General features: G+C 49.9%; 2 protein-coding genes across 2 annotated transcripts in view; one reads left to right on the forward strand and one right to left on the reverse strand.

Annotated features, from left to right (window-relative positions):
• The first annotated feature begins 262 nt into the window (after positions 1 to 262).
• On the forward strand, positions 263 to 2580 carry insm1b (insulinoma-associated 1b). The gene has a single exon (XM_029258672.1). The coding sequence runs from the start codon at positions 419 to 421 to the stop codon at positions 1856 to 1858; it is 1440 nt and encodes a 479-aa protein (XP_029114505.1). The 5' UTR covers positions 263 to 418; the 3' UTR covers positions 1859 to 2580.
• Positions 2581 to 7581: 5001 nt separating this feature from the next.
• The window catches only part of ralgapa2 (Ral GTPase activating protein catalytic subunit alpha 2), a 98865-nt gene continuing 92400 nt past the window's right edge, over positions 7582 to 14046 (reverse strand). The window contains 1 exon segment of the mRNA XM_029258348.1: positions 7582 to 8647. Coding sequence (XP_029114181.1) covers positions 8493 to 8647 — 155 coding nt within the window. The 3' untranslated portion in view covers positions 7582 to 8492.

Here is a 14046-nt window from a genome sequence, read left to right on the forward strand (position 1 = left end):
TCAGACCGTGAAAAGAGGAGGGTCCCGGCGTGTGCCTCCACGGGCGGGGGGAGGGGGGAGCTTGCACAAAACGCTCAGTAATATAATACAGCGCAGGTACATCTGCTGAGCAATCTGCAGACCCTCCTACATTTCCACCCTCCCACTGGTGAACCCACGGCGATGAGCGCGGCCTCTGATTGGTCGGGGACGTGGGGACCAGGGGCGAGAACAATGGCATCATTGCTCCTTAAAAAGAGTGCAGCTATGCCTCGGAGACGAAAGCATTTCAGGAGGAGAAAGATCAATAGCCGAGGAGGACGGGTCGGTATCCGGACCGCCGGCGCGTCTCTATCCCTCCGCAACTCGGATTGCGTTGCAGCGCGCGCGCGCACCTCCTTTCACGCGGCCCCAGGCTTTCCCACACTTTTACGCAAAGATGCCCAAAGGCTTCCTGGTGAAAAGGAACAAGAAATCGGCGCACGTCTCCTACAGGGTTCGCTCCGACGACGACGATCCAGACCAGATACAAGGTCTGCAGATCCACAGGGACGCGTCACCTCCCGTGTCCGAAGGGTCCAGCCCCGAGCGCGAGCGCCCGCGCGCGCACGCGTCGCCGGATCGCGCGGCGGACACGCCGGGGTGCGGGGAGGATGAGAAACCGGTGCAGTTCGGAAACCCGGAGACGGTGTACCAGGGGCTGTACAGCCCGACGCGACCCGTGAGCAGAGAGCACGAGAGGAGGTCCTTCGAGAGGAGTGTCAACCTGGGCTCCCCCGTGTCCGCCGAGTCCTTCCCAACTCCGGCCGCCCTCACCTCCCTGGACCAGCTGCTGTTCGCACCCGTGGACCTGAAGATCGGAACCAGCAACAGCAACCGAGGAGGGGGTGGAGGAGGAGGAGGAGGTGGTGGTGGTGGCGGGGGAGCGAACGGGGTCCCGTCCGCAGCCGTGCGTAACGGCGCAAAGAGACCCGCGTCCGACGGGGAGCGCAAGGGCAGGTGTGCGGGAAAGAGGGCCAAGGCCACGAGGAAGCTGACTTTCGAGGACGAGGTCACCACGTCCCCGGTGCTCGGGCTCCGGATCAAAGAGGCTCCGGTGGACATGAGACCCAGACCCCATTCCGGCGGGGGAGGCAAGCCGCTGGGCGAGTTCATCTGCCAGCTGTGCAAGGAGGAGTACCCGGACCCGTTCTCCCTCGCGCAGCACAGGTGCTCGAGGATCGTGCGGGTCGAGTACAGGTGTCCCGAGTGCGACAAGGTGTTCAGCTGCCCCGCCAACCTGGCCTCCCACCGGCGCTGGCACAAGCCGAGACCCCCTAACGCGGGCGTGACTGCGAGCGCACCGGTCGCCCGACCCGACGTTGCCAAGGCGCCCCTCGGGCTGAAGGCCACGTGCGATGAGCTCAAAGACGCGAGCGACAGAGACAGCCCAAGTCCCGGTCCCTCGGAGTCCGGGTCCGAGGACGGTCTCTACGACTGCCAGCGCTGCGGCAAGCGGTTCAAGCGCCAGGCGTACCTGAGGAAGCACCTGGCGAGCCACCTGGGCGAGGCGCGCGAGGGCCACGCGCTCCAGCGCGCGGAGGAGGGACAGAAGCCGAGCCACGCCGCCACCCCCCCGGACCAAAACCAAAGCCAGGGTCCCCTGAACCTGAGCCCCGCGGAGTGCCTCGTGTGCCCGGTGTGCGGGGAGAGCTCCCCCAGCAGGGCGGGGCAGGAGAGACACCTGCGGCTCCTGCACCCCGCACAGGTGTTCCCGTGCAAGTACTGCCCCGCCACGCTGCACAGCTCGCTGGGCCTCACGAGGCACATCAACAAGTGTCACCCCACGGAGAACAGGCAGGTGATCCTGCTGCAGGTGCCCGTGCGTCCCGCGTGCTGAGCCGCTGGGGAAGACCGTGCCTTCTGGAGCGCGCGTGCGTGCGTGCGTGCATAGGTGCATGGGTGCGTGCGCGTATGATGCGAGTGTGTGTGTGTCGCGGGGGGTCGGGGTCTCCTTCACACGGAACTACAACTCGAGTGACATGTTTCCACTGCCGCCCCCTCCACTTTAGCTCATCACAAAACGAAAACCCTTTAGTTTGACTCTTAAAGATATTTTTGTAGAAACTGCTGCCGCGCGCGCCGACCTCCTAGCTCCTAGACCTAAGAGGAACCTGCTGTTGTACCATTAGGTGTCCTTCCTGTCGTCTGAATGCCTTCTTTCGATTCACATGCTGTAAATCTCCCTCTGACTTTAGCTTTATTATAGCTTGTGAATGAGATTCCCTCAGAGTGTGACCATTGAACCGTCAATGCCTTTAGAGTCCTTGGAAAAAAAAGAGCATAAATTATTAGAGTTATCGTGATGTTATTGCCTTAAAATGTCCACGCCACTAAGGATTGTCTCACTTTCAGTGAAGTCGGCACATATTTTATCATCTATATTATTATTATTGCTGTTTGGTATATGTTTCATTATATTTTGTATTTATTTATTTATGAAAGCTATCATTTTACGTAAATGACTGTGCGATTTATTCTCTCTTCTTGTGGATGGTTTACAGATTTATTGTCCAACGTGCAGCTCTTTTCTACACACTCCTCATCTTTCTCAAGTGTCCAGCTTTTATAGCGCTTCACTCCTATGTCTCGTCTGTGTTGGCTCTATAAAAAAATAAAATATTTTCAAAATGACTCTTCTTGGCGGCTTTTTGACGCCTTTTCTCGCACATTTCCCACTATCGGGCTTTATGGTTCCTCGGGGAAATACATCTATTGCTTATTATTTATTTATTTATTTGCTTGACAAGACTCTTGTCAAGAGTTTTTTTTTTTTTTTTTAATATGTTTATTTCAGTCTATACTTTTTTAAATGCCGATCTTCAGTTTCAGTTTAATTCTACAGATAAGCCGAGTGATGGGATTCTCCCAACAAATTTCAACAACTCGTTTCTTGAAGCAAATATCCCGTTTAAGCGGAATTTCTGAGCCTAATGTTTTACTCTGATTTTTGTTCAATTTCAAACTTCTTTTCCCACCATTCTGCATATTTGGATATCGAGACATAACCCGACAAAGAGCGGGACAGAGACCAATATTTAAACACTCCATAATTAATTTAGTGTACGTATCATATTTAAGAGGGACTCGAACCCAAGTCAACGGAATGTCGTGTAATACAATCCAAACGAATCTGGGGAAAGAGGGACACTTGGATCTTATGGGCGGGAAATTGTATTACGGGCCACGTGCTCTATTAAATTATTTCTTCTATACGGACATCTTTTTTTTTTTTTTTACTTCACTTTGATTTAAATCAAGTGAACATTTGTTATATAAATTCGTTCACTTCCCTCATTGTCCCCCGTTAAACAGTCACACCTTGTTTCGTTACATTCATACACCCCTCCGATGTGTGATCACAAGTCTGAAATACTTTCATTTACTGTACTTACCTGAAGAATAAGAGAAAAATGAAAAAAAAAAAACACATTAGACAAAGTCTGCAACATACTGAGTTTTTTTTTATTTTTAAAGAAAAATATAAATGTAACCCTATATTCTCTGTCCTGTAACACTTCTCAGAGCAACGCACTTTCATCTCGAAATTAAGATAAATACATTACTTTTACTTTGTTGTACAATGCAACACAGTATTTGCTGCTTTACACTTGGGGGGGGGGGGGGGGGGATCCTGCCTTATTATGCTAATATATTTAAGAGAATATACTGTAGTATGTTGAGATCCAGTGATATTGTCTATATATAGACAGTGAACCTCAGCCCATGTATATTAATCAATTTCTGTTGTAAAACTGAAGTATTAATTAAAGCTCATACATTTAGAGCAGAGGTGAACTCCTGTCAGAAATGATCAAATGTGCTGAGGACCCAAACATAGCAATTAGTCACTGGTCACCCCTGGGTGCTCCACACATTATTCTTCTCTGACAAAGGTGGAGGTGGAGATGGATTTCCACTTAGTACAGTTGTTATAGTTATTAATGATACACTTTGTCCCCGACTCACCCACGTGGGCTGTGGTTGTCCCTCCACGCACACCTCTGCGCTCAGGTGGATCAACAGGCGGGACCCGCCCGTCCGCAGAGCTGCTCTCATGTTCCACAGCATCCATCTGAGCATCTTCTCTGCGACACAAGTCCAGCCTCTATTCAGCCCCACTGTCAGGACAGCGAAAAGTTTCACCCCCCCCCCCCCCCCCCATGCCACTTACTTTCATTAACTGCAAATTACAGGCAAAGTAGAAATGGATCAGGTGAGGCTTTTATTAAATTTCCATTAAAAATAAAACATATCTAAGGTGGAAATTATCAGTGATTTTATTTCTGAATTAACTGAAAAACGACATTAATGGAAAAAGTTGCTGAAAGACATTACATGTAAACTAAATATGCAAAATGTAATGTACTCGGAGCGCAAAGTAAAAACTCTGAAGTAGACATCATCAGACAAGGTAACTTGTATGAAATTATTTTTTTCCAATGACTGCATGTGAAAGCCCTTGTATAGTAAACTATTTTTCTATTACTAAATGCAATTTTGGTAGGTATGCCTATTAATGTGTTCACATGATGGGGGAAGGCACTGGTTGTCATGAGCTAAGAAATAAAAAAAAAAACTGTACAAATGTGGAATTTTCATGGCAAAACCTGCTCACATCAGCAGGGAAAAGAAAAGCAACGAACAAGTCAACATCTAAAGGAGCACAACTGAGGTACTGTTAACACATTTACATTTATTCATTTAGCAGACGCGCATCTCAGCAAAAGTACAATTTCTGCATTAAGAGGAGAAGACGTAGCTGCAGACATGAAAGTCTCAAGCAAACACTGATATTAAATTGTACTGGTACCACTTAACTGGTACCGATTCCACTGTACTTTTCCGATTCGTTCTTCTGCGGAGGGGAAATGTAAAAATTCAAAAGGTTAGAGTCTCGAAGCATCACAGAGGCAGTTAGTGTGGAAAAACAAGCCATAAAACTGTATTGTAAGAAATATTTAACACAAATATGTAAAGAATCAAAAAATGTCTTAGTCTCGGTGTGGGGACAGGAAAAATAAAGATTCTAATAAATAGTGAGAAAGAAAACATGACATATAATCAGCGCACATTTTACTCTTTGCGACGGGATTAAGATTGCCAATAAAGGAATAAATTACACGCCAAGGGGATCCCACAGAGAACTTGTGCACTTCACCTTCGTCAGGATCGCGCACATGTTCACCGGATCATCGTCCTTAAAATCTCCCTCCAAAGTGATGCAAGGAGCTGGAATTTAAATGACGGCAGGGAGTGTTAACGGCAGTCCTAATTCGGGACTGCGGTATAATAGATTCGCACCCCTTTGATAGGTTTGCGGAAAGTATGCATTGAAGGACATTGTTAAGCGTGACCAACAGACACATCGACAAGGCTGTCTCACACTGAGGACAGCTCGGAAACAGAGGCGAGGCCATCAGTTACCCAGGTGACGTGACCCGGTGCATTGTCCCACAAACGTTATTCCCCGGAGGAGGCAGACTTTGCACCTGTACGCCAGGACCGGCCCGTTTTGCGCTGCTGCCCCTCACTCGGCCGAGCACAGCAGGAGGGACAGATGGGAGGCGGCTCAGGTTACCGCGTCGGCGGCCCGAGTCTCTGCCTCGCTGGCTGGAGCAGAGACAATGGCAGGAAAGATCAGGCCCACCAAGTCCTTGAGGCAGGAGGACGCGGGAGCAGATTCCCTCACAAGCAGGTCGACCAAAGCAACTGAATCGGTGCGAAACGGAAGCAGAACGATATCAGGAGGACAAATGCTTAGAGGATGAGATGGCGAAGACTTTGGACCGCAGGGTCGAGCGAAACAAGCACGCCGAAACACTCCGTTTTCAAATCAATTTAATGAAATGCTTCCATTGTCACATTTCTAATAAAGATAACAGGACTTTATCATTAGAAACAGTTTTGATATGTTAACGAATGAAATTTCAAGCTTTTTTTTTTCCTCATTTAACAAAGATTATATTACAAGCATTTATATATTTATATTTATCAGAGTAAGACCCCTGGGAATGACACTATACACTGGCTTCCTATGAGAAATCAGAAATCTACAGTTAACACTAGCTATGTAGCTTCACAGATGCTGACCAGACCGAGTAAGATACAACCGTGGCCGGGATCGAATCAATACTTTTCACCCGTCTCGTCGCTGAAAAGAAAATCCCTTCGCAACAGCAACAACGTCTTCAGTTTCGATGACACTTCTCTGCTTGCTGTGTCTTACACTGAAGACCTGTGCGTGTGCACATGTGTGCGTGTGAGAGAGAGAGAGCGAAAGATTTGACAGCAGCGTACAGGTAAAAGCACTTGATTTGATCCAGGCCATTTTTTTGCATACATTCTTTAAAACACACAACGAACTTTATTCCGAGCGCAACCCTCGCACCGTGGCTCCTGTGTGACTGATCAGTGCTTAAAGAATACGTTCAGACTTCCAGGTAAGGCAAAGAAGTGCAACGGAGCAGTGCCGCCTTTTCAGCGGAGCTCGCAGCATGTGTAACACCTGGCTTCCACGTCAACCTAATCCCAGGTGTGTGACGAGGCTGGGTGCGAGGGGGGTGGGGGATGGGGGCAGCGTAGCGTGAGGAACGTTGAGCCAACCTGACAGGCTGAACACATGGAGACGAGCGTTGGAACAGCAAACACCTCCCCCTCCATCCCCCACGCACAGGAGCGCCTTCGGTGCACAGAATGTCAGCGAGCCGAAGGAGTCGCCTTTTCCGCACAAATACGGACAGTCCACGGCATCCCAACGTGCCCCAGTTTGAGAGTTCTTCGGGAGCGCGGGATGGCGGAAGGTCTCGAGGCCCCATGTTTGGTGTGGTTGGTGTCGATAAAAAAAAGAGGGAATTGGGGGCGGTCGACGGCTCCCCCTCCGCTCTGTGCAGCACAGGCACATGGCAATGTCAGGTAATTAGAAAAAGCATTTACCTTCCTGCGCTCAGAGGGCCCTCCTGCTGTGTGTGTGTGTGTGTGTGTGTGTGTGTGTGTGGGGAGGGGGGCGAGCACTTCATGTGCCCTGCGGCTGGCTGCTGCACGGTGACACACACACACATCAGTGCGTTCAGTTAGGGTTTATCCGAGGCTCCTGCGGCAAATTTGACCTCATCTGCGGCTCACGAAACATGCCGATAAAACGGTCAACTATACCTCTGTTTCGTACGAGGGGGAAAAAAGAATGAAATTAAGATCAAGCGCATTACATCTCAGAAACAACAGAAACATTCCATTATAGGTTATAAGAGACATTGATGAGTGCAAAAAAAGGGAATCTGCAGGAATGTCTTCATGTAAAACTCAACTTCACAGGAAGAGGAACAAAGACAGTCTGAATATGACATACAAAACTTAGTACGTTTACAATCCAAGGTTAAAGTATCCCATACAGGTCAAAGACATCACACAATTATGAACGTAATCTTTTCAATCCAGCAATTGCATAAATCTATGAAAAAAAAAAAAAACATCAAAACTCCCAACAGTTTTAAAAAAAGAAAAAAAAAAAAACAGGAATGTGTTAAGATTCACGTTAGAAAGGTGCCATAGTTGGTCCTTCGTGGATTTCTCACTTCCAATTTAAAATGTAATCTTTCAACATTAAGGAGTCAGGTGTTGCAGAAGGTTTGAGGCGAGAGCAACCAGCACCCAGAAGGTTCTCTCTGACATGGTCCTTCCTCCCCAATGGTTGGGGGCCAAAAAAAAAAAAAAAATCCTTCACCTTCCAGCGACTAACATTTAAAAAGCAATGCTTTTAGGAGGTATAAAAAGTTGACGTGCTTCCTGCTCCGAGGCTCTCACTTTCACTTCTGTTTCCACCTGAACGTAAGAGTGTTCAACACGCTGTGTAGTAGCTTTTTCTTTTTGTTTTAGCAGCCCACTTGGGGTTTCCAGTCTGAAATGCCAAGGAATGAGATGAAATCACTCATAGTGCACAACATCTGTGAGGTCCCATAACCTTCTAGTGTTTTCCAAAGAGCCGTCACCCACCATCAGCCTGCTCCACCAGACACGGCCTGGGAACCAATTCAAGTTACACTTTCATCACACTGAGAATCAGGTACAGCAAAGAAACACATTTCAATATTAAACCATTGGCAAAGAATTCATTTAAATTATTACACATTTTACTCAGTGCCCTGAGTGTTCCTTAGAGTGACAAGGGTGACACACCTTGTTCCGTCGAAATCCTAAAGATGTCCAATTCCACAACATTTAAATTCAAGAACTGAGGACAAAAAAAAATTAAGGAACTCTCACAGTGCTACCCAGCTAAATTGACAGAACGTTCAAAAGAACACGGAAATGTCGTAACATAAATAAACTTTTTAAACTTAAATATTGCCTGTGTTCACTGATCTACGGGAGAAAGTGAAGAACAAACACTGCAGTCGAGACGGCGTAAGGATTCGGAGCGAGTCCCTGGCGACGGCGCGGAAAGGAAAGAGGGCGACAGGTCGCAAGAAGAAAGTTCAGGTGGAAGATTTGCTGATGGCGCTGGCTGAGCGGCGGAGTTTGCCGGAAACTCTGCTCCTGGTGGCGCGGGGCATGGTGGGAGAGACCTGGTCTGTGGAGTCCGTTCCTAAGGCAACGGTGAGCTCAGCACTTGCGCTGCCGCTGAGGGACCCTGGAGGTGAAGAGATGTGTCGTCAGCCAAAAGCGCGCACCCTCCCCTGGCCAGGGCAAACATGGTGTTCTTTGAGCTCCGCTGACCCCCCCACCCCGAAAATGGACACACTTCCTAAACAGCTCCCTACTTCCCTACATCTGATTTGAAATTGCGCTATAACTTCGTAAGACCTATAAAATCAAGTTAGTTTTGTTGCCACCAGCAGACAACAAACAAGAATACAGACATGCATGTTGAACCCTTAACAAACAGATCTGGAACAAATTCTACCCTTTCAGAGATTAAAATCCCTGTAATCTGAGAGGAGAAATGCATTAATAATACTTTAAAAAAAATCTGTGAAAGCACAGAAAAACAAGGAAAAAACATGGAAAGAGGTGAAGAAATAAACAAGCATGCCCGCTGGAAAGGCTTTTTTTAACATGTAAAAACACCGCAAGAAACAAAGGTTTGTTTCTTCCATTGAGCGTTAGAGGAAGTGCAAACACCACCTTGATTTACAAAATCTGACTGCGATACGCAGGTCAAGTGAGCACTTTGTACAACACCGCCAAAGGTTAGAGGCAGCAAGCTCATAAGTGGGGGCGGGGCCTCATGGCCAAGTTAGCGACCAGCCAGCCCTGCATGGACATCTTAACAAGCTTTCTGCTTTGTCACTACGGCATCTGGTCGCCTTTTAATTCCCCCCCTCCTCCTTTTTTGAGGCATCTGAAGTTCCTGCAGCTAAAAGGAACAGCAGATGGTCACAGCGAGTGGACACAAGCACTTCGACTTCCACTCAGGGTGAAGGGGGCTGTGGGGCGGAGGAGCAGGAGATGAGTCCTTCAGCGGTAGCACTCAAAGCGGGGAGTGTGCAGGAGGAGTGTGCCGGGCCTCGGACTCGGGTGGGGGAGTGGGGGGGCTGTTAGCGAGCGCCCGTCACTCTTCCTCGCCCAGGTAACTCCCTCGGCACACGTCGGAATCCCCCGTGAGCTGCCGAGGCGCTCCAACAGAGCTTCCTTGTGTTCGGCCCCGCCCACCGAAGCCATGCACGGAGAGCTCACGCCGTTCTCCCCACCATTTCCAGGGCGACGGACAAGCAGCGGAGGAGAAGGGGGCGCAGGTAAAAGACACAACAGGTGAGAGGACCCCAGCAGACCCCCTAGTAGCCGAAAGCAACAGAGGACCCTCTTAAAACAGCATGCGCACTACAGATAAAGCAATAAAAACAGAGTGCTGGAGGCATTATGGTACCCGCTGCCTAGCACAGATCATTCACTGACACCCGCCCTGCTTTGCATTTAGGGTCTTTTTGTGAGTTCACACTAGGCTACCATTTGGAAAACAAAAGTAATACGAGCGCGTGCCCCTCCTGGGGGCCTCGGGGGGAAGCGGAGCCCACTGAGTGACAGCGTACTGACGGCTGTGTCGCCCTATGCTAATGAACGGGGATGTGGGTCTGCGCTCATTAGCCACGTGGCCCCGTTCACGCCCAGCCTCGCTGCTGCCATATGGCCTCACGATCAAGGTCAATGGGGAGGTGATGGATCTGCTATTTACCAGGCCGGGGATAAATAACTGCGTGTGTATACACATTTCAATGACAATGCGCGCCAGTGCCTTGAAAGCACTGCGGCCTGCTGCGGGTTCGCAGTTGTCTTTGTTTCACCTCATTTTTCGGCACACGTGTCGAGGAAGCTGTAAACTAATTGGACGCGGCACTCATAAAACCTGACGCCCATTAAGCTGTGCTTCAACTTTCTTCTGATCATATCTTAAGAATTAACGGACGCAACACTTTAAATGGTGTCATTAGCAACCTATCTGACTGCACAGCCGACTGAAAGGCAAACAGAATCAGAGGCCAGAACACATTAGTAAACTGGAAAAAATAAAGGTGCAACTTCAGTGTTCCACTACTGCTCCAATAAGGAAATCGAAGTGGTCGTGCAACGCGGCCTGTGAGCTCTCTGCCCGTTTCCATTCTGTGACCCCTCGCCACGGGCAGGCGCCGTACGGTGCTGGAGCCCCCCCTTTCCACCCACCCGCAGATGATCAGAATGGGTCACACCTGGCGTGTGGAGCGGACGCCCCGCCCCAGCCGGCCCCGCCCATGCTCACTCGCATTCCCACCACTCTGCTTTTCTTCCTTTTGTCTGGCCTCCTTCCCCCAGCTGTTACTCCCGCAGATCGCCCCCCCCTTCCATCCCCAAAAAACACAAACAGGGTCTCATTATGCCGAGTCGACTGGAGGGTGCTGGGCAGCACGTGCCGCTTCTTATCTGCGCTATTTCAAGACTGTTGTGCGTCGCACTCGTGCTCGGGCGAAGGGAAGGTAAATAGACTTCATTCCCATTGGCTCCCTGCAGCAACCCAGACAAAGCGCGTGCGACAAAGACACTTTCCAGTATGGCAGGTGTTAGTGTCACATTCTGCCCAAGGCTAACAGCCACATAAGGGGGGGGAAGGGAGACAAAAAAAACTATTTGCTTTTGAGTTGAAGCTGAGACATGCAGGAGCAGAAACACGGTTAGTACCCCTGCACTGTTTCATGCTACTACTTAGGTGTTAATTGTCACCAGCGCTTGTTTCTGCAGAGCTCCACTTGCAATTATCGGCCTCGGTGAACCCCACATGAATATTTTCCTAAAAGCAGCCAGTAAATAAAGCTTGTTAGTTTCAGGGGAAAAAAGAAAAGGAAAAAGGAAAAGGGGGGGAAAAAAAAAAAAAAAGACGTGATTGAACCAGAAGAGCTGGTCGGCCTTGGGGGGGGTGGGGGGTGGGGGCGCAGAAGCGTCCGGGCGGAGCTTACCTTCATCAATTACTGTAATCAGAGCTTTTACATATTTAATCTAAAAGGAAAGAAACACAATAGATGATCATGTAAGAAACAGCCACAACAAATGCGCTGAATGACAGGAAGGAGGCAAAGCGGCGGAGCAGTGGAATCAGACAGCTTGTGTGGTAAATGAGGGTTAGACAGCAACGCAATCACTGAACACAAAAACACACAACACAGTACATCAACCAGTGCAAATAAGTGTAGGAGGAGTGGTACATTTATTTGTAGTAAGACTCAAAAGAACACAAATACCAGACAAGAGAAGTTCCCAGTCATTGCTATAAACACCATTTGTATTTATTGTGTTTGTTTATTATTGTGACACCACTGGTGACTAGCAAATTTTGTACACTATGCTATTTATAGTGACTCACTTCAATCAAGGGTACAACAGGAGGACACGAGATTCAAACCAAGGTCTTTTGATAACAAGAGTTCAGTTTTAACCTCTATGCCACCTGCTGCCCCCAGGAACTCTTATGGTGTCAGTCCAGATTTCCAGTGGAACCCAACAGACCCGGACAGCGAGGGGCGCTCTCCCTCACACTGACCAACATTGACCAAGGTAATGTGGAGCACTCACTGTTACAGGACAATAGGGCAATGGTGACGTTTGCTGCCGGGAAAACAAAACAAATGATGTTACAAAAAGCACCAGTGAAAACGAATCCAACAAGGGCCCAGAGCCACGGTGGTGGGGGGAATGGGGTGCGCGACACGGTGGAACGAATCTGGGATCCACACCAAGCCTCCTCACACACGCCGGTGACGTGCCAAAGGTGGTCTGGGGAAGACAGGTGACTCTGTGTTACAGATGGTCGGTAAGTCCTTACCGAGCGGGAGTGGGGGGGGGGTGAGCGCAGGACATTCTGGCAGGGCTCCACACTCTGGTAAAAGTGCTCATCGCTTCGTTAGCGCTCAGCACTTAGCACTCCCAACGTGCACGTGTAATTAGCTCCGCGCCCCCACGTCCTTGCGGGAGAACGAGGGTCGTCCGCCCAGAGCCACGTGCGACCGCCGGGGTGGACCCGCTGGCACGGAGACGACGCGCCCGGCTGCCGACACGTCGGCGTTTCCTCGCTCGGCAACAAAAGGTTAATGCATATAGACAAGCCACCCCCCCGCTGCCCGAAATTCTAATCCCATTACTGTACCCAAAAGCTCTTAGCAACCCCGGCACGCCATCAGCCCATATCTGGTCACACGCTAAAACAATGAGCGCGGTCAGCTGCAGTGTGTCACCGGCATTAGCGGATCGTGCTGCCCTGTTTCGGTGACATCAAACATGACACGGGGAGAGTGCCGGCGGTTCTAATTTCACACAGCGAGCGCTTGCCGCGCGCTCTAATTCACTTTGTATTCCCTGATAGCAAACCGCCAAAATGACGACTTAAAAATAGTTATTTTAATGACTTTTGACTGGTGCGCACATAAACCCAGAGCTTATTAAAATGATTTAGCGAAAGCGCGCACCCTGCTCTGCTGGGTTTGCTGGGTCTGTCTGGCACTGCAGCTTCAATTACAGCACACATGACAATTTGAGTAATGCTGCCGCTCGTCGGTGAGCCTCGCCTCGCCTCACCTCCGGCGCTGCCACCGGCCTGAGCGTGCAAACAAGCCTCGGGGGTGGACGGCCTGGTTCGGGGGCTGGGTCAACCCTGGCCCCTAGGAGCAGGGCCCTGGTTCCAAGGGTGTTGTTGGACATGCGAGCAGACAGATGGTGCCGCCGGAGGGGGCGCAAAACGGTTTTGGTGACCGAGGCCCGAGGACTGCCGCGCTACGAGGAACTGGACCGCGGCGGCTTTTCCACCACAGACAGGTGGCTTCTGCATCTCTTGCTTTCCAGGCCATTTTCTTTTCCGTGGGGCAGTAACACGAGTCACATATTTAGATCAACCAAAAGAAAAGACAGAGCAGGAACTTTACGTTTCGTTCTCAAATGTCAGAATTTAACACTGGGGGGGAGGGGGGGGAAACGACAGCAAAATCAAACTTTTCAAAGAACATCCAACAACGATTCCATACACAGTCACTGCAGATACAGATATGCCATGATGCACGTGTGGTTTGGACAGGAACACGCCGGTGAGGGATCGCACATGCAGGAAGGCAGTGTTGCAGTCTGGGAAGTAACCACAATGGATCCACGGCGGGTGGGGACACATGCCAATCTGAGGAAACGGGCAAAGAGTCTTACAGTGGAACTTGGCCCAAGGATGCTCCGTGTCCCGAGCCATTCCGGGCCAGCGCCTGCACGCTGTCATGGGTGGAATGTTAGCGCACGATGAGTGGGCGGCTACGCACAAACACGGCACAACAACGCCACCGCGGGACGGGGGGATGAGGAACAGGATGAGCGGGGGCAGCTAGTTGAAGGCAGAAGAGCAGTGCGTGGAATGGGAACTCGCAGGACACATGGGTGCTGCTGGCTGTTCGGAGATGCTTGAAATGGCATCGGTTAAGGACCCCCTCGTGACACGTGGAAGAAGCATGGGGAAACCGACACAGCGCACGTGTGACAGAAACTCTTCAGACCTTTTGTGGACCATGAATTCAGTTCTTACAAATCACTTAC

This window comes from Scleropages formosus, chromosome 15 (assembly GCF_900964775.1).
Source record: "Scleropages formosus chromosome 15, fSclFor1.1, whole genome shotgun sequence".
Taxonomy (NCBI): domain Eukaryota; kingdom Metazoa; phylum Chordata; class Actinopteri; order Osteoglossiformes; family Osteoglossidae; genus Scleropages; species Scleropages formosus.

Bases quoted from the DNA above. Each gene is read 5' to 3' on its own strand.
- insm1b (XM_029258672.1), top strand. From the start codon at position 419: ATGCCCAAAGGCTTCCTGGTGAAAAGGAACAAGAAATCGGCGCACGTC.